We start from the raw sequence: 20,701 nt of genomic DNA on the forward strand, positions 1-20,701 counted from the left end.
TGGGCAAACTCGCACAAATGCCTGGTGTGAGTTTTAAGTCACCAGGTCTGGGACTCAAACTACGGTTGGCCATGTGGGAGTCCAACGACGGAACCACTACACCATCTGCTGGTCCCAGAATTATTTTCTGATGTTCAGAAATGGCTATTGTCACTACAACTACAAATGCATTTGCATTTACATTTTTATAATGTAGTGTAAGTAGCACCATAAGTCATATTTTTATTAATTATATTAGAACCTATACATACATTGTAATAAGTGCTTTCCCATTGAAAAAAGTTATTTTGCAGACTCTTTGGCACAACCTTTGACTGTGAGTGATGGGCACATATATATTTATACACTCACAAAAGAAAATACATATACATGTTATATTGTATTTTTTGCCTTTGTTTAAAATAACATTTAAATCAATATAGTACATGTCCATAATTCAAATCATCCAAAAGGCTTGCAATAAGAAAACTTAATCTCCTACTTGAACCTTTTACAAACCCCCACTAGTCTCACCCATCAGAAGAAACCACTTAGGATTCTTTTTTATTTTTATTTTTTTGGTATTTGCTTCCATATTTTGATATACTTGTCACTATTTCTTGACCTACCAATTAGAAACTGAATACTAAGTTATGCTATAGATACAGTTTTTCTATGCCCATTCTTTGTCTTTTTTTTTTTTTTAGAGGTTTTTGCTATAGGGCGCATGCGCTCGCTAGACAGAGAGAGACAGAGACAGAAAGCGAGAAATCACCCCCCAGGGGGGATGGCCACGCCTCAATCCCTTCTCCTGCATTCTCCTCCTGGGATCTTGGGCACGCACGCACACGTGCCCGGCGTGAGTTTAAGCCACTGGGTCCAGGACGCGAACCGCGGTCGACTACGTGGGAGTCCAGCGACATAGCCATTACGCTAACTAATGGTCCCTCTATGCCCATTCTTAATTCTACATTTTTTCTCTAAATATGCACACACATCCTAATATCATTTAATATCGTGACTTTTTGGTTATACTGGTAATTATTACTTATAATACGAAAACCATGTAAATACTGGGACTAGTTGGTGACGTGGTGGTTAAGGTACTGGATACTCCCACATGGCCAACCACAGTTCGAGTCCTGAACCTGGTAGCTTTGCTTTCTCACTTTCTTCCTTTCTGCATGTGTGTTTCTCTCTGGTCAAATTAAAAGAAATGAATGAATAAATAAATAAATATTTTTTAAAAAACATGTATTATTTTCTGTAGATTAAGTACATACCACAATCCTATTTGCTTGTTTTTTGTTTTTGTTTTTGTTTTTAATTTGCTATAGGGTTTGTGTACTTGCTGGAGATAAAGTGAGAAATCTCCTCCTGACGGGGGGGATGACCACATTGCAATCCCTTCTCTTCCATCCTCCTTTCAGGATTTTGGGCACATACACACATGCAACTCACATGTTTTTCAGGCCACCAGGTCTGGGACTTGAACCGTGTAATTGTTCATGTGGGATCCAGCTGCCTTAACCACCATGCCACCTGGTTGCCCCATTTGCTTTATTTTATTAGTACTAACAGGGCCAACAGATGGTGTGGAGGTTAAGCCAGTTGTATCTCATGTGGCCAATCACTTTGAGTCATGGATTCTGAAGCCTGAAGAACACACAGGGCAATGTGTGTGTGCATGCTCAAAATTCTGAAAAAGGAGGAAATGGAGAAGAAGGGATTGCAGCATGACTACTCCCCATGGCAGCGAGGGTGCTTTCTCACTTTCTCTCACTCTTTGTCTCTACCTGGTGAGTATGTGTGCCCTCTGGCATATTTAAACATATATATAAAAAATATATAAAAATATATAAAATATGTGTGTGTGTATGTATAAGGGTGTGTGTGTGTGTGTGTGTGTGTGTATAACTTTTCCTTCAAACAGTTCTATTGATTTTATCAACTATAATTTCCTAGAGTTCTCGTTTTCCATACACTCATTTATCACATCATACACTTGTTCTACATGTTGCTCAATCTGAAATTACACTGGGCAGCCTAAAGAGAGTTTTGTAATCTTGAGTTTTCCTTAATACCTTAAATTTCCTTTGATTCTTACTGAATTGGTCTTTTGTTTTCTTTTTCTTTTTTTTTAAAGAATTATTTATTTCATTTTATTTATCATTATTACTTTTTAAATTTTGCTACAGGGCACACATGCCTACCAGAGAGAGAGACAGAGACAGAAAGAGAAAGTGAGAAAGCAAGCCAACAAGTTTGGGACTCAAAGCACGGTTGGGCATGTGGGAGTCCGGCAGCTTAACTACCACACCACCTGCAGGCCCCATCCTTCTCTTTTTTAAAGTCCTGATATTTTTCTTTCATATTACAGATGTTAATCTAATGTCTTATCTCGATTTCCTGTTCAAATGAGGCAATGAAAAGGTTGAATGGAAACTCTGCATTCTCAGTAAAGCTTGCCAACTACCATAAAGTTTTTTTATAGAGAGGAGATAGGTAAGAGGCTCTTTTTCCTGAATATCTTCCCCTTGATATTCTAAATGCCAATATGGGGACAGCTTTACTCTCAGGTCACAAAAGTCACACTTAGCCAGTGAGCCCCCTTTGCTTCATTTTGTGTTTTTATTTTTTTTATTTTTTAATTTTTTTATTTCATGGGAGAAAGAGAGACAGACAGACAGACACAGGAACCCCCACAGGATCTTCAGACCACAATTCACCCCAGCATCAGCCAGGATCAAGGGTGTACAAGTGCATTTCTTGTGTATATAAGGAGACCTAGGGACACAAACCTAGGACCTTCCTATGGCCTTGGCATCATGGAATGTGTCATTACCACTGTGCAACTGTGGCGGGCCTCTAGTTTTTTGGAAACAGCACCTATCCATTCATATTCTTTATTTTTCTGAGGGTAGGAATGGCATCTGGCAAATGCCTGGCTGCCTGTCAGGCAGTGGGGGTGGCAGGGTGAGAGGATGGTGGCCAAAGTATGTGCAGATTGTTACATAACAACCTTTAGTCGATTCCTTTATTTTGTTTTCCTTTTCCTTTTTCTTACTAATTTGCTATAGCGTGCAATACACTTACCAGGGAGAGACAGAGAGGGAGAGAGAGGGAAGGTGAGAAAGCAGCCCCCAGCATGCATCCTCATGTTGCAATTCCTTCTCCTCTAGTTCTCCTTTCAAGATTCGGGTCACACACGCACATATGCCCTGGTGTTTTTCAAGCTGCCATGTCCAGGATTTGAACTGTGCAGTCAGTCAGGTGGGTTCCAGTCACCTTAACTACCACACAACCAGCTGGCCCAATTTCTTTGTTTTCAAAGTCACCAGTTCCCATACTCTATCCTCCATTTTATTATTTTCCCACTGATTTATTCTATTTGGCCGTTCCTACTTTATTCTGGAACAACTTTTTAAGTATGTCAATTGATCAGATTTTTAAAATAATTTAATTTTTTTTATTCATGATAGCTCATGCATACATGAGAGAAAGAGGGAGGGAGGAACACCCTTTATGGGGTCACTGTCACTCACTGATTCCCTTTCTCCAGTCTTCAACCATAAGCCCAAACATGTAAGCAGTGTTTTTCAGGCTGACCCAGCCAGGGATTTGAACAGCAGTCAGCTTGTGGGATCTGGCTCCTCTTGAGCAGTGTTGTACTGCTATGCCATAGAGTTAGCCCGCAATTAGATGTTTTGAGTGTTCTGAATGTAATTTATATTTTTAAATGCAAGTTTTAATTGTACTAAAGGATTTTGAGACTTCTTACAATCTTGATTTACATGTCACTGATTTATCTTTTAAATTCCGACTCCTCACCGGTTGTGTGTGTGTGTGTGTGTGTGTGGGGGGGGGGGGTTTTATACAAACATGTGCGTGTTGTGGGGTGGGGTGGGGGGTGGTGGGGGGGGGGGTGTTTATACAAACACCACTAAAAAGTACTTTTCTCAATTTTAGTTTTCTTTTCTAGAAAAAAATCTTTTTTAAAAGTGTGTGGAGGAGGGCCAACAGGTAGTGTAGTGAGTAGGGTCCTTGGCTCCTGCATGGGCGACCATGGTTTGAGTCCCAGACCTGATGGCTTGAAACTCACACTGAGTACATGTGTGCCCAAGATCCCCAAAGAAGAATGGAGGAGAAGGGATGGCAGTGCGGCCATTCCCCGGGGAGGTGATTACGTGGGGACCAGCAGGTGGCGTGGTGGTTAAGGTGCTGGACACTCCCACATGGCCAACCAAGGTTCGAGTCCTGGACCTGGTGGCTTACTTCCTCACTTTCTTTCTCTCTCTTCTCTCGTCAAATTAAAATAAATGACTGAATAAATAAAATTAAATAATTCTTAAAAAAAAAAAAAGCGTGTGTTAGGTATGTAGGTAGTGCAGTAGTTAAGGTGGCTAGACCCCATTTGGTCAACAGTATGATTTGAATCTGGACCCAGCACCCTGAAAAACACACCAGGCATGTGTGCATGCGTGCTCAGAATCCCAAGAGAACAGAAGAGATGGGATGGTGGTGTGGCCATCCCTGCTTTGGGGAGAGTGTTTTCTATATTTCTTTCTTTCTCTCTTTTCCTCTCTCTGTTGAGTGCATGCAAATTAAAAAAAAAAAATTCTGATCTATTCCTGCATCTAATGTGTGGTGGGTCTCTTTCTTTATTTTGCTGAATCTCTTCCTAAGTCTTATTCCACTTGTGGCCACAAAGAGCTTACATCAATCGGTAAATAAGTGAATGAATGCTCACTGGTTACTGTCACTACTCAGAAGCTTGCTTTTAGGACCCACTCCTTGGGGAGCTAGTTGATATACATGTACATGACTAGGCCACAGTTCTAGGAGCTGGAGAGTAAGAAGGAGTCCTAGCAGAGAAACTTCCCTGAACTGCTTTACAGGAAGGAAAAGTTCTCTCTACCCATGATTCAGTTTGGCCCAGCCTAAAGGCCAAGTGAAAGCTATGGCTGAACCTGGCTCCCTTTTTTCATGCTGGCACCTACTAGACCAGGGCCAAAATACCTTCTAGGGTAAAGACCTTCTTATGGGTATGTATGGCCATGTAATAAAACAAGTTTTAAAAATTAAGGTCTACGTTTCTGTGGTTCTCCTCCTTTGCTCCACATCTAGAAGAACAGGAAAGGCCAGAGTAAAAAAGACAACTGGGGTGGTCAAGAATGGAATGGAGATAAAAGGAAACTATTTGAGAGAATGAAAACTAGCAGATAAAGAGAAGAACAGGCCCTAGAGAAGGGCACTTGAAAGAAGATATATAACTCTTACCATATCATGTGTGCTTTCCTCCTCACAGCCCACGCTACCCCTAACACCTCCTTACACTAAAGGGCTGTGTTACTCTTCAAAGGTTTCTTTGGGGAGGAGTCTTTGTTCCTTTTGGATGTGACTTCAAGGTGTGATGCACTCTTTCGTTTTTTGTTTGTTTGTTTGTTTTTAAAGATAGGGTCTTACTCTGTTGGCATCCTCCTGCCTCAGACTCTCCCCTCCTGGAGAAGCTGGGATTACAGGCACACATAAGTGCCCCAGCCTCTAGGTCGGACTCAGAACAGAACCCGGGCCTCCTGCATGTTCCTGCCTGCAGAGCAGTCTTAGTAGCATGCACCACTGCAGCGGGGCCTGTGATGCACCTTGAGGCACTAGCCAGAAAGCCTGTCTCACCTGGGCTGCTTCACCTGTGTGGTCTCCCAGTGCAGCACGTCCCAGTGCTCTTCCGGCTATAGCCCTGGATGAGGAGCACAGGCTCTGAAGCCCCAGTCCTTCCATTCACTAGCTCTGTGACTCTGAGAAATTCATGTAACTTCTCTGTAAAACAGGGATTTAAAATAGTACCTACTTGGGCCAGCAAATGGTGTGGTGGTGAAGACACTGGACTCCCACATGGCTGACCACAGTTCAAGTCCTAGAACTAGCAGCTTGCTTTCTCTCTTTCTCTTTGTCTCTCTGGTGAGGGCACATGCTCTTTAGCAAAATCAATAATAATGATGATACTACTACAAATAATAAATAAAATTAAATAATTACTTAAAAGTAAATAAATAAAAACAGTACCTACCTCTGAGGGTTACTGTAAGAATTAAATCAGTCAACTCATATAAATTGCTCAGAAGAGTACCTGGTATAGAGTAAATGCCTACTTCATATAATTAATTAAGAATAAATATTACCAATATTGTAAGATGTTAAAGCTTGTTCTCTACTCCTATGGCCAGCCTCCCTTTGGCCCCTGCCCTTCTAAATCAGAGCACCTTGCTAGCATTCTGCTACATGTAGTCAGGGTGTGCACTGTGGTTTGGGAGCAGAAATGGTGGAGCCCCAGTGGTATGCTTTCCTGCCCATGCTGCTCCACATTAGAGGGTGTGATGTGGTTCTGCCAGACAAGCCTCCACTCATCTCCTAAGGATGCTGGTACTTCTCAGAAGGAGAGGTAGGAATTAGCCCTGTGCTGTGCTTCTGAAGTTCTCATGCACTCTCTCTTGTTATAACAGGATGTCTAGCGTAACAGTGCTCTACCTCCCTGCTTATCTGTGTGGGGTGGGGATGTGGATCATTTCAGTAAGGATCTTATAGAGCCACATGGATGCCTACCAGACCATCCTTCCTAATCTGTACTCTGAACAACTGCCTCTCCCAAACTCACTCATTAATTTGCTTAAATATTTGTTGGTCAGGCTGGCCCCATGGCCTAGTGGTTAAGGGAGTCAGATCTCACATGGCCACATAGTTCAAATTCAAACCCTGGCCACTTGAAAAATATGTGGAGTGCAAGTGCATGTGTGTCCCAAATCCCAAAAGGATGGAGAAATGGGGGAAAAGGGAGAGTGGCTGTGACTATACCCCACTAAGGGGTGCTTTCTCCTCCCTTTCTCTCTGGTAAGCACATGAGCCCTATGGTAAAGTAGAAAAAAAGTACTTATTGGTCATCTTCTAGAGGCAAGGCATATTGAAATAAAAAACACTGTTCTTATCATAAAAACTAACCCTTTTATTCCTCTATTACACTATATTTATACAGAACTCTTTACTGTCTTGTCATTGCCCTTGAAAAGTTCTCAAATAATATAAATTTCTGAGATACAAACAAAAACAAGAGACTTCCAGTCCAGAGATCAGGAGTGGGTGGATGGGTGAGGGTTGTGTGTGTGTGTGTGTGTGTGTGTGTGTGTGTGTGTGAAAGAGAGAGAGAGAGAGAGAGAAATGTGTAATAACAGAAAAAAGCTCAAAGAAGGTTTAGCCTATGGTACTCTAAGAGTACACAGGAAGGAGATAACTTCACGAGAAAGGGAAAGAAAAAGGATGGAGAAGAACTCAAAGAAGAGAAAACAAGGGAGCTCAGTTTGGGACAACCCTTAAACAGCAACCGTTTTCCATTTCCAGTTTTCTAACATGTTGTATGTCCTGAGAGGTCATTGCCAGCTTTCAGAGTTGTTCAAATAATGCTTGATCACTTTGTGGGCCCTTTGTAAACATAGCCTGGTGGCAGACAAAAAGCAGTCATGCTGCTTTTAATACATACCTCATATTTCATGGTAAAAAACCCATCCCCTCCAATGCCTTCAAGTGCAAAGGCCTGTACAATTGGCCACTTCTCCACCACAAACATATCAAATATCTGCAAGTGACCTAGAGGAATCAAATACAACAACACATATCAAATACCATCCTGGACGTAACAGTCTAAACCTGATCTAACACGCTTAGACAAGCATCATCTCACAAATTCACCACGGCCTCACCTAGGAAAATGAAATTCAAACAGATGAAATGGTTAGATATTGAAACTAGAACCACCAAATGAAAGCCCTGGAAATTTCAAATTGTGAACAAGTTAACAGAATTCAGATTTCTCTACAGTATAGTCTCACATTTTGGTTTCCTAAGTGAGCAAGCAAAAAATAAGTAAATAGTCGTCTATTACATCTGACTTGCATCATTTAGTGAGTATAATTATTAACAGACCCAAACTTGGCTCCTCTCCCTTAAGAAACACAGCCAATGAACTTCCTCAGGGGAAAACTACCAGATACAAATTTTTCCTTTCTTGAAAACAATAGCTTCTATGTGAAAGCTTTTTGTTTTCCGTTTTCTTTTGGTTACAATATAAGTACTGCTGAACTTGTTGGATTTTTTCCTGCGTTTTATATATCATTTCAGAATCAGCATATTTTTAAAAATAGCTATTCAATTGTTGACTATGATATTTTGGCACTGTACGAAATGTGATAAATCCAAAATCTTTGAGTTGTGAATTTATATATTTTTCACCCCCACACTTTAAACAGGGAAGCATTACAAAATATCAGTGAAAACCTAATCGTTAACACAGATGAACTTGGAAGAGATTGCTTGACTAATGCTGCTAAGACATCAATGTCTTCTAAAATCATTGGAACATATCCTCATTATGGTTTATTTAATAAAATATCAATTTACAACATTTTTTTAAAAAATAGCCATTCAGGGAACCAGCAGTTAGCGTAATGGCTATGTCGCTGGATTCCCACGTAGTCGACCGTGGTTCACGTCCCGGACCCGGTGGCTTAAAACTCACGCCAGGCGCATGTGTATGCGTGCCCAAGATCCCGAGAGGAGAATGGAGGAGAATGGATTGCGGCGTGACCATCTCCCCTGGGGGTGATTTCTCACCTTCTGTCTCTATGTCTTTCTCTGTCTGTCTGGTGAGCGCATGCATGAGCCCTATGGCGAAAAACCTCTCAAAAAAAAAAAATAGTCATTCAAATTGCTATTTCTTACTACTAAGGGGTCCCACATACATACTCTGTGTATAAGTAGATGTCAATTGTACTGAGTGCCTTAGAAGTTCTTCTACCTGACTGCAATGTTGCTGCAGAGATTTCATAGTTATGAATATAGCTCACGTAGAAAAGTCCCCAAATTTCACTCTGCTTGATCATTTGCCTTCTGTAAAAATGGATTAAGGGGTTTCCCAGCTGAATTCCTCCAATGAAAGTAGATTCACACACCGCCCAAGCAAGGTTCATAACTGGTTTATTGTCAGATACTCACTCACCTTGGGAGCTGTAAGGAATGCCAATTCTACTACAGTCTCGAACCATATCTACAAAGCTGGCAATTTTAAATTCTTCTGCAGCTTCCTCATCTTCATACTGAAGAGGGAAATTACAAGGAAAATAGGCTCTGATGAGACTATGCAAAGTCTTGTATTTCTCTTCATTTTATCTGGAGCTATCCCGAATGACTTCATAAAGGAATTCACCCAAGTGGTTTCCAAAGTCAACGATTTGTATTTGCTGATAAGAAACCTTTGCCATTCCCTTATCTCTTATCATAAACAAAGATCAACTCAAAATGGATCAGGGCCAGCAGGTGACGTGGAGGTTAAGGCAGGTGGATCCCACAGGGCTGACCGTGTGGTTGTAGTTCCAGACCCAGTAGCTTAAAAAATACAAAGGGCACATGTGGTATGCATCCAAAATTCCAAGAGGAGATGAAATTGCAATGTGATTATCCCTCTGGGGTGGGGGGTGATTTTTCATTTTCTCTCTCTCTCTCCAGTGAGTGCACACATGCCTATAGCAAAACTTTAAAAAATATTTTTTAATTGTTTTAAATTTAAAAAGGAAAAGGATTAGGATATCTAAATTAGAGTGATAACACTTATCCTCTAAATCCCCAAAATGTTCACCAAGAAAGAAGAGTTCTTGACCACTATCAGGTTACGATTTTCATAAAATCTCAAATCCCAATTTCTAGCCAAGCCTTTTGAAAAGGGCCCAAAGGGAAAAAGATACCAAGAAATTCAGACAGAAAAAAGGCACAAAGGTTAAAAAATTCTCCTAGGACAGTCCCTAGGCATTAATGCCTGGAGAGACTGGGTTTAGGCTGGCAATGAAGAAGCAAGGTTGGGACCAGCAGTTGGCATAATGGCTATGTTGCTGGACTCCCACTTAGTTGACTGCAGTTCGAGTCCTAGACCTAGTGGCTTAAACTCATGCTGGCTGTGCGTGCCCAAGATCCCAGGAGGAGAATAGAGGAGAAGGGATTGCGGCATGGCCATCCCCTCCGAGGGGGGTGATTTCTCGTTTTCTGTCTCTCTCTTTCTGGCGAGCACACGCACCCTAGAGCAAAAACCTCTCGAAAAGAAAAAAAAAAGAAGCAGGGCAGGAAGGTAATATTTTAGGTCCTATTTTAGGTCTCAATTTGAATAGTTCCCTTTTGTCTCCTTCAGGCATATGATTTATCCACAAGGCAGCCTCATGATAATTTATGAAGCTTTCCACTTAAAACAAATAACTTCACCGGTATAATCACGTTTGTTATTTGATTTTTTTGAAAGACTTCCTAGTCTAGATCAAAAATTTCTTTAGGAGTATTCTTAGACTATATCTAAGAGCCTATTCTATCTTTTCTCCTCACCTCATTTTCGGTCATGCAGTGGAAATGCAGATTTCGCCAATGTGCCACATAAGGTAAGAGGTAGCGATAATTTATAGGATTACAGTACAGATGGACACTATCTGATTTAATCAATATGATTACATCTGTAAGAAAAACAAAATCAAAACACAAGATTATCAAAGGCATTTTCTTTTAGACATTCCCTGCCCACACAATCAGTAAAACCATTAAAACTGCCTCAAAAACAACGTAACAAAACTAAATAAAAAATTATTAATATTTAAATAGATGGGCCAGCAGGTGGCATGGTGGTTGGGATCCTGGACTCCCACATGGCCGACTGCGGTTCAAGTCCGGGTCCTCATCACTTGCTTTCTCACTTTCTCTCTCTCTGTTTCTGGTGACTGCATATGCTCTATAGCAAATTAAAAATAATAATAAAAATAATAAATAAAATTAAATAATTATTTTTAAAAATTCAAGTAGGCAATGCTTTTAAAGTGACTTGAACTCTGGAGTGTTGACAGTGAGGATTCCCTAGTCTCCATGCAATGCTCCCACCATTGTGGCCGCAGGCACAGAAAAAGTCAAAAACGAGCCTTCGTCTATTGAAGCATGCAAAGCTCAACATGGCCAAATCTGTAGTACCAAACACTGCTATGTATTTCACTGCAGAGACAAATGCCAAATGGAAACTGCACAGCCAAAAGCCACTGAGGCAGGAAAATAGCACCAATTATGGCCAGTGACCCTGCCAGTGCCTACAGCTGTGAGTTCTTCAGGCCCAAGGCAAGTGCAGGGCCAAGGACACTGCCTATCAGCTTTGGGCAGGGCAGTGAACTCTGCACACAGGAAAGGCTGGAGGAAGGAAGCAGAGGCAAGCAGAAAGAGCTTCTGTAAATAGATCCACAGCATACGGATTTAGGAAGAGCCATCACTGTCGGCGAGTGAAGTAAATAAAGCAATCCCAATGGCACAAATAAACCTAGGCAAAGAGAAGAGCCATAGAATGGTGCAGAAATATTAGGGCAGTTTGGATGCCAAGAATGAAAGCAGTTATACTTTTAAAAAGTAGAGGCTCTGTTCCATGGCTCCTCAGAAACCAGAGCCATGAGGCTTACTTCTAACAAGATGCAGCTAGAAATTGCTGGAGGTGATAGCTGGAGGCGATAGCTAGAGGTGAGAAAGGTACCTGGGGGGAGTGAGCCTGATGTGCCAGGTTTAGGCAGTATCAACAGTGTCCTAGTGTGATACACCACACTTCAAACATTATTGATATAAGCCCAGTAAATATTGACAATGGTGACACACAGTTGGATGGCCTCCTGAAATAGTCTGCATATTCTGACCTTGAAGCCACTCTAAGCCCCACACCCACTGGGTGTTCCAGGGAACACACTATGGAGCCAAGAGCCCAAAGGCGCCAAAGGGCAGGAAAAGAAGTGCCTTCTCATGCTGGTCTTCCTCATATAACCCTCCAAAGAGCCCTGTTCTGAAACATCTGCAGATGCCTGCTGAGGAGTGAGAGTGGATACCTCCTGGGGAGACCGAGGATTCCACGGTATGCTACATATCATACTAAAGCATAATAAACTTCAAAGAATTGGGAGGGGGGGGGAATCACATAACAGACACCAAAACTAATCAAGCATTTTTAGGATCAAACGGGACTTTAACATCATCACTATGAACAAAAGTTTAAGAGAGTATATAGTCAGGTAAAAGATGAAACCATGAGAATGGGATGAATATGCAAACTATATGAAGAGTTTTTTAAAAAAATAATTATCTCATTAAATAGAGATCAAACTGTAGAAGCATGAATATGTTGATTTCAGCTCTCTACCCACTTGGATTTTAAAATAAATTTACTGGACTAATAAGTGGCACGCAGGTGGGTTAAGGCAGCTGAATTCCACACAGCTGACTGCATGGTTCCAGTCCCAGATGGGGGAGGCTTAAAATCACACCAGGTACATGTGTGTGCATGTCCAAAATCCTGAGAAGAGAACAGAGGAGAAAGGGATCTCAGCGTGGCCATCCTCCCTTGGGGGATGATCTCTTACTTTCCTCATGCCCTATAGCAAAACTAAAAAGTAAAAAATAAAAATTTTTAAAATGAATTTATTGGGGCCAGAAGGTGGCATGGTGGTTAAGGCGCTGGAATTCCCACATGGCCGACCACGGTTCCAGTCCTGAACCTGACAGCTTGCTCTCTCTCTTTCTCTCTCTGGCAAAAACCGATGCGAAAAAATAGTAATAAAGAAGTGAATAAAATAATTTAAAAAAAGAATTTATTAATTTGGAGGAAAATGCTCATTTTCCTAAGCACCCATTATGCTAAATGATGGAATAAACATGAAGATAAAGCAATAAAGCACACTTTTGAGGATTTAAATGACTTCCTTCATTTCAGTACTGCAATGTCCTTAGCAACCTTGGCTGCAGTGAGATGTGTGGCCAGTATGAGTTGCCAAGGTGAATTCTTTCCAACCAGCAGAGGCTGTACAGTGTAAGAAAAAAAATTCAAGTCAAAATCTGAAACCAAATTTGCATTGGAAAAACAAAACTAATGGAAAGAGTAATTTTGGTATACTCTTTCTGCGCTTCCTACTAAAAAGAAAAGCTTTAATTAATTAAGGAGAAACACGATTAAGGATTTTACCACAGAATCTTCACACACAGTAGACCAAGGTCTCTCAACCTCAGTGGTGCCAACCATTTAGATCGGTTCATTCTGTTGGGGGTGACTATCTTGTGCACTGCAGGATGAGCACCCCCTCTCCAGTCGTGACAATAAAAAATGTCTTCAGATGCTACCAAATGTCTCCTAGGGGGAGAGAAGTGCCCCAATGGAGAACCACTGTGCTAGACCCACAGCAAGATGATTTCACATCAGATGTTTGCTTTCACAGCTCCCCAGCTGCCTCACAAGAGCTGTCTGTCTCTTGCCCAGTTTTCTTTGTCTATTCCTGTGTCTCCTGACCCATCTGGCAGACAAGTCCTGATGCTAAGTATGTGATATCAGAGATAGCTCCTGGGCAACAGCCCATAGCAGCATCCACACAGGCAGAGTGTCTCAGGGCTGAGGAAGGGGAATGTTAGCAGAAAGCCTGCATTGTAGTCACAGGCACCGTCATGAATCAAAGTCACACAGAGAACAATCCCCAAAGACAGCAGGACAAAGAGCCTTTGTTCTGCAGCTGAAGATCCACATGAACACTTCCTTGTAAGAATAGCCTGCAGGCTCATCCTTGTCTCACAACGGAAAGTGCTTTCACAGAACAGCAGCTCATCATCTGAACACGCAGTGAGTAAAGGCAGTGGGCAATCAGGAGGAAAACTAGTACCTTGCCAAGATGAGATAAAGCTAAACACTCATCTTTACTTTTTTCCCTAAGGCTGATTTATCTATTAAATATACTCTGGAAACTACTTGTTAGTTTCTCATCACCCAGCAGGTGACCAATAGGAGCATACTATTTAAAAGCAAAGAAGAAATGTTTTACCAGCCCTTAAGGTGGCTGGATGCTATATGGCCAGCTGCATGGTTCAGGTTCTGGACCTGGCCTCTTGAAAACATGCTGGCAGGCCGGCAGATGGCGTGGTGACTGTGGCTCTGGACTCCCACATGGCTGACCACAGTTTCAGTCTCAGGCCAGGCAGCTTTCGCTCGTTCTCTCTCTCTCTCTCTCTCCCTCCCTCCCTCTCTCTCTCTTTGAAAAATAATAACAATCAGGGCCGGCAGGTGGCGTGGTGGTCAAGGACTCCCATAGGGCTGACTGCAGCACGAGTCTCAGATCTGGCAGCTTTCTTCTCATTTTCTCTCTCTCTTTCTCTCTCTCTCTCTCTCTGTACCTCTCTGGTCACATTAATAAATAAATAAAGTTAAATAACATAATTATTTAAAAAGAAAAATAATAACAATAATAAATAATTATTAAAAAAAGAAAGAGAGAAAAAGAAAAAGAAAACATGCTGGTCACATGTGCATACAAGCCCACAATGCCGAGAGAAGGGTAGAGAAGGGATGTGGTGCGGTCATCCTTCCTGGTGGGTGTTTTCTCACCCCCACCCATTCTGGCAAGTGCATGCACCTTTAAACAAGTTTTTTTTTTTTTTTAAGTATTGTTTTTTTGGGGCCAGTAGGTGACATGGAAGCTAAGGTGACCAATTCCACATCACCAACTGCCTAGTCCCAGACCTGGCAGCCTGAAAGACATGCTGGGGGCATGTATGTGCATGCCCAAAATTCCAAGAGGATAGGAGAATGGAAGAGAAGGGATTGTGGCATGGCCATGCCTCCTGGGGAGTGATTTCTCACTTTCTCTCTCTCTCTCTCTCTCTCTCTCTCTCTATCTTGCAAGTGCATATGCCCTATAGCAAACCTAAAAAAAAAAAAAAAAAAAAAGAGAGAGAGAAATGTTGCTTTTCATTATTAAACAGGTAAAAATCAGGGACCAGAAGATGTCATAATGGTTATGTTACTGAACTCCCATATAGTTGACCAAAGTTTGAGTCCCAGATCTGGAGGCTTAAAACATGCCAAGTACCTGTGCACGCATGCCCAAAATTCTGAGAGGAGAAAGGAGAAGGGATGCAGTGTAGCCATCCCCCCTGGGAGGTGATTTCTCGCTTTCTTCCTCTGTTTCTCTAGCGTGTGCACATGTCCTACAGCAAAAATCTCTAAGGAAAAAAAGAGGTAAAAATCAAGCTGGTTCTGTGGTAATGCACTTCTCAAGAGAAGCTGGATTCTACATGTGGCCATAGTAGCAAAATGGACCCAGCTATATGAATATGATGGCATACCTGTAGCACCACTAGCTGGGAGGCTAGAAGCCACATGGGAGGCCTAGGTTCAGTTCCTGGGCCAAGCTGAATAGGGTGGGTGTGGCTACACATAGCCACATATACCTGTAGTCCTAGCTAACTAGGGAGCCGAAGCAGGAAGATCACAAAATGGTGAAACTCTGCCTATCTCTGCCTCTAACTTTCCCTTTCTCTCTTTTTCTCTCTTCTAGGGGAAAAAAAAGAGAAAATTTACTGGACTTTGAACTATTTTAAATTTGATTATATTTTCCCATAAAAAAAACATGAAATAAGGATCCAAAGAAAAAAACCATCAAGTCCTCTCTCACAGAAAGTTTACCAATACAGAATCAGCATCCCTAATCCAAAAATCCAAAAACCAAAATGCCCCCAAATCCAAAACTTTCTGAGTACTGACATGACACCACCAGTGGAAGATTCCTCACCTGATCTAATGTGAGAAAAAAACGAGTACAGTCAAAATAGACACACAACACAGTTTATTCAGCACTCCCAAGGAGAAAAAGACCCTTTCAGTTCCCTTGAATTGCAACAGGGTAGGGTCCTACCCCCAAGATACCTCACTATATATATGCAAATATTCCAAAATCGGAAAAAATCCAAAATCTAAAGAGCTTTTAGTCCTAAGCATTTTGGATAAGGGCTACTCAAAACTACATGCTACTTACCATCTAGAACTTCTTCAGAAAATCCTGTTTTCTCAAAATCACTTGTATTCTGGTTGTATAAGCCAAACAGAAGATAATTTGCCAGCTCTCTGCAGCCTTCATTGTACCTGCTATCAATTCCTGCAAGGCAAAGAAAGGCGCTGATCATCGGGACTGTGCTTCGGAGAACAAATGAGCCCTAATAATTTGCCCCTACTCAGCAAAATCCTGACGGTGAAGTTAAAGGCAGTTCAGACCAGTTTTGTGCCAGAAATCAAACTAAGCAATTTTATGTGAAAGACAGTCTTACCTGGACTCCAAGATCTATATAGTTGAGCTGATTAAACAGCACAATTATCGAGGTCATTAATTTCTGAAAAGCAATTCTTGAAGATAGGAGTCAGAAAATAAGGACTTTCCAGGGCTTGTTAATGATCATGAAATACTTTCTGCTGGCCTAAGATAGACTCAGGAAAAGATTCACTTCCCAAGAGATATTTATCAAAGCATGTGGGAGCAAATAAAGGCAGATTAAAGGGGTCTGCAAAGAACTAAAAGATTTGAAGAGGACAAGTGGGTGGAACCACAAAAACCCATCATTGCACGGGTCAGGCTCAGGGCCTAGCACCATACTGCGTGCTGGGGTGTGGGGAGCAGCGGTGAACGTGCCTGCAGATGGCTCTCATGAAGCTTATTGTCTAGTGGGTCTGGGTCAAAGACAAATAAAAATGAAATCAAGCAATATTCACTACTGTCTCTCAGTATATAAACTGCCTGGCTCCTGCTTATCTATGAAGTCCCAGGGCTCTGGCTCCAGACAAGAGGAAAGTGTCAAGGTCAGAAGGAAGCTGTCTATGTGAGGCTAAGAGGAAAATGTGGGGAGAAGAAGCTCCAAGGACAGTAAGGACTCCCTACACACTGATGTCTCCTGCCACCTCATCAAAATAACAATAGATTCCATGGCCAAGAGGATTAGGAGAAAGACACTAACTCAGTTTATCTCACAATAATACTATTTTAAATATCTTCCTATGAAGTCAAGTTTTAAGGGAAGAGCCCCAAATCTGAGAGGGCTTGCCCACAATGTTTACCAATTCCAAAGACCAAACCCAGAGGTCCAGCAGAGGAAGACATGAGTTTATCTACTTAAGACAGGATGCTCCACTGACGGCCAGGTGCAGAAAATGATCCATGCAGCCACCAACCACGGGCTCAGGTCATATGTTAGCATCAGAGAGTACCTACGTCACCTCTAAGATCAGCAGAGACTCCTTATCTCCAGAGCAGGAGTCTAGTTCCTAACCACATTGTTTGAGGGTGACAATAAAAGGTCAGGTTATCAATTAGCAGAGCTGCCAGAGCTTGTAATGTTAATATAGCGCCTTTGATCTTGGGATGCTGACAGGGGAGAGGGGCACATACCGCTGAACAGCCCTGGCCATGAGCCAAGTCCATGAGGTAAGGGAACAGTCATAGAATGCTCACAAGGCCCAGATGGACCAGTAACTGGTTCTTAGGGAGACAGGGTGAAGAGGAAGGTAGAGAGGAGAGTGCAGTGTACACAGCCTACCCTCACAAGTTGTCCCTGAGTCCCACCTTGTTAAAGCACTGACCTAGGATGCAGAGGATCCCGTCGGGCCGAGACTTGCTGCTCTGGGTCAGTATGCTCTGGACCTGACGGAGACGGCCGCCTGTGGCACCAGGTCTGCAAAGAACTAAAAGATTTGAAGAGGACAAGTGGGTGGAACCACAAAAACCCATCATTGCACGGGTCAGGCTCAGGGCCTAGCACCATACTGCGTGCTGGGGTGTGGGGAGCAGCGGTGAACGTGCCTGCAGATGGCTCTCATGAAGCTTATTGTCTAGTGGGTCTGGGTCAAAGACAAATAAAAATGAAATCAAGCAATATTCACTACTGTCTCTCAGTATATAAACTGCCTGGCTCCTGCTTATCTATGAAGTCCCAGGGCTCTGGCTCCAGACAAGAGGAAAGTGTCAAGGTCAGAAGGAAGCTGTCTATGTGAGGCTAAGAGGAAAATGTGGGGAGAAGAAGCTCCAAGGACAGTAAGGACTCCCTACACACTGATGTCTCCTGCCACCTCATCAAAATAACAATAGATTCCATGGCCAAGAGGATTAGGAGAAAGACACTAACTCAGTTTATCTCACAATAATACTATTTTAAATATCTTCCTATGAAGTCAAGTTTTAAGGGAAGAGCCCCAAATCTGAGAGGGCTTGCCCACAATGTTTACCAATTCCAAAGACCAAACCCAGAGGTCCAGCAGAGGAAGACATGAGTTTATCTACTTAAGACAGGATGCTCCACTGACGGCCAGGTGCAGAAAATGATCCATGCAGCCACCAACCACGGGCTCAGGTCATATGTTAGCATCAGAGAGTACCTACGTCACCTCTAAGATCAGCAGAGACTCCTTATCTCCAGAGCAGGAGTCTAGTTCCTAACCACATTGTTTGAGGGTGACAATAAAAGGTCAGGTTATCAATTAGCAGAGCTGCCAGAGCTTGTAATGTTAATATAGCGCCTTTGATCTTGGGATGCTGACAGGGGAGAGGGGCACATACCGCTGAACAGCCCTGGCCATGAGCCAAGTCCATGAGGTAAGGGAACAGTCATAGAATGCTCACAAGGCCCAGATGGACCAGTAACTGGTTCTTAGGGAGACAGGGTGAAGAGGAAGGTAGAGAGGAGAGTGCAGTGTACACAGCCTACCCTCACAAGTTGTCCCTGAGTCCCACCTTGTTAAAGCACTGACCTAGGATGCAGAGGATCCCGTCGGGCCGAGACTTGCTGCTCTGGGTCAGTATGCTCTGGACCTGACGGAGACGGCTGCAGCTGCAACAAGAAACAGAAAACAGTTCCCTAAGTGCCAGCACAGCTCCTCAAAGAGGCTCGTCCTTGTGACAGTCCCACAGTGAAGGTGTGTGGAAGAGGAATCACTTTGCTAGTTATGAATATTGGTCCTTGTCTAATCCTGGTTTAAGAACCATAAAATGAATTGGGAAGGGTTCCTTTCTCTTCTCTTTTCTGGATGAGGCTGTAAAGAACTGGTCTAAAGACTACATCTGAACTGTTGTTTGTGAGCTTGCCCAACAGCTCTCTGGCTCAGCAAAGGATAGAGCCAAAGGCCCTCTCACGGTCACTGCTGGACAGGCCTGAGATTCAGCAGCTGACTCCAAAAACTTCCAATAACTTCTTGTTTTTAAGGACTAAGGAGAGTTTCCATACTGACTTGCCCAATTGTAATCATCATCAATATGTGTGGTTTTTTTTGAGAGTTTTTTTTCTATAGGGCGCGTGCACTCACCAAAAAGAGACAGACAGAGAGATAGAAAGCAAGAAATCACCCCCCAGAGGGGTTGGCCACGACGCAATCCCTTCTCCTCCATTCTCCTCTTGGGATCTTGGGCACACACACATACACCCAGCGTGAGTTTAAGCCACCAGATCCAGGACTCAAACTGCGGTCGACTACATGGGAGTTCAGCGACATATCCATTATGCTAACTGCTGGTCCCATCATCAATATGTCTTAAGAACAAAATAGGGGCCACCAGAAGTTGTGGTGGTTGGGGTGCTGGACTCCCATATGACCAACTGCTGTTTGAGTCCTGGACTTGATGGCTTGCTTTCTCACTCTCTCTCTCTCAGTTCTCTCTCCGATGAGTGCATGTGCCATATAGCAAATTAAAAAATAGTAATAAGTAAAATTTAATAAATAATTCTTGTTTTTTGTTTTTGTGTGTGTGTGTTTTTTGTGTTTTTTTTTTTTTTGAGAAGTTCTTGCTATAGGGCACGTGCACTCAACAGAAAGAGAGAGACAGAGAGACAGAAAGAGAAATCACCCCCCAGGGGGGATGGCCATGCTGTAACCCTGTCTCCTCCATTCTCCTCTCGGGATCCTGGGCACGCACGCATACACGCCCAATGTGAGTCCAAGTCACCGGGTCTGGGACTCGAACCGTGGTCAATCACATGGGAGCCTAGCGACATAGCCATTATGCTAACTGCTGGTCCCAGAATAAATAATTCTTAAAAGGCAAAATAAAACAAAAACAAACAGATCAAGACCAAAAATTGGTCTAAGAACCTACACAAAGTTCATCCCCACACTGTCACTATAGAAAATGTCAGCGGAGGATTCTTGCTCCCATTTCTGGGCAGATCTGTTATTCCTTTATCCGGAAGGATGTCTTCTTCTTTCCAAGCAAAGGGAAAGACAGGCACCCCCAGACATTAGTACTATTTCTAAGGACCTCATTCTCTCCATATCCACCCCTACTTCCTAGCAGCCTCTGAGAGAGATGCCCAGTTTCTTACTCAAGACTGATCTTTCCTCCCAGTCTCTTCAACACCTCCAGGTCCCTAGGATCTGCCTCTACTGTTTGTTACCTTAACACTACTATATTTAATCTTTTTCCTAAAGTCAATATGGTCTCAGCCCTACCATATCATTATTAACTAAAATACTTCACAAACCAACCACACTGTTTTCAAACCCCTCCACTGTTGAATTTGCTCCAGAACACTGCCCTACACTGACCCGAACAGAATTTCCAGCCAAAAAACATTATTTCCCTTCCTTAACTTCCTGGACTCCTTTTTTCCCAATGGATTCTTTTCTTTTTTTTTTTTTTGATGTTCCCATGCTTCAACTCATTTACTCCATTACTTAGTGGTCATTATTACTGTCTTTCACAATCTTTCACAATTACAAGATTTTCACGACCTTTTTTTTTTTTAAAAGACTTATTGTATTTAACTTTATTTATTTCCTTATTTTAATCTGACCAGAGAGGGACAGGGTGATGGGCGGAGGGGGGGGTGGGGG

The 20,701-nt window shown here is 42.5% G+C and overlaps 1 protein-coding gene across 1 annotated transcript in view; it reads right to left on the bottom strand.

Moving 5' to 3' along the window:
- DNAAF9 (dynein axonemal assembly factor 9) overlaps positions 1 to 17,533 on the bottom strand; it is a 141,337-nt gene extending 123,804 nt beyond the window's left edge. Inside the window, 5 exon segments of the mRNA XM_014582291.2 lie at positions 7,508 to 7,614; positions 9,023 to 9,119; positions 10,390 to 10,514; positions 15,870 to 15,989; positions 17,462 to 17,533. Of these exon segments, the coding sequence (XP_014437777.1) occupies positions 7,508 to 7,614; positions 9,023 to 9,119; positions 10,390 to 10,404 (219 nt within the window). The 5' untranslated portion in view covers positions 10,405 to 10,514; positions 15,870 to 15,989; positions 17,462 to 17,533.
- Positions 17,534 to 20,701: the final 3,168 nt, after the last annotated feature.

The sequence above is a fragment of the Tupaia chinensis genome, unplaced genomic scaffold, assembly GCF_000334495.1.
Source record: "Tupaia chinensis unplaced genomic scaffold, TupChi_1.0 Scaffold143574_1, whole genome shotgun sequence".
Classification (NCBI taxonomy): Eukaryota; Metazoa; Chordata; class Mammalia; order Scandentia; family Tupaiidae; genus Tupaia; species Tupaia belangeri.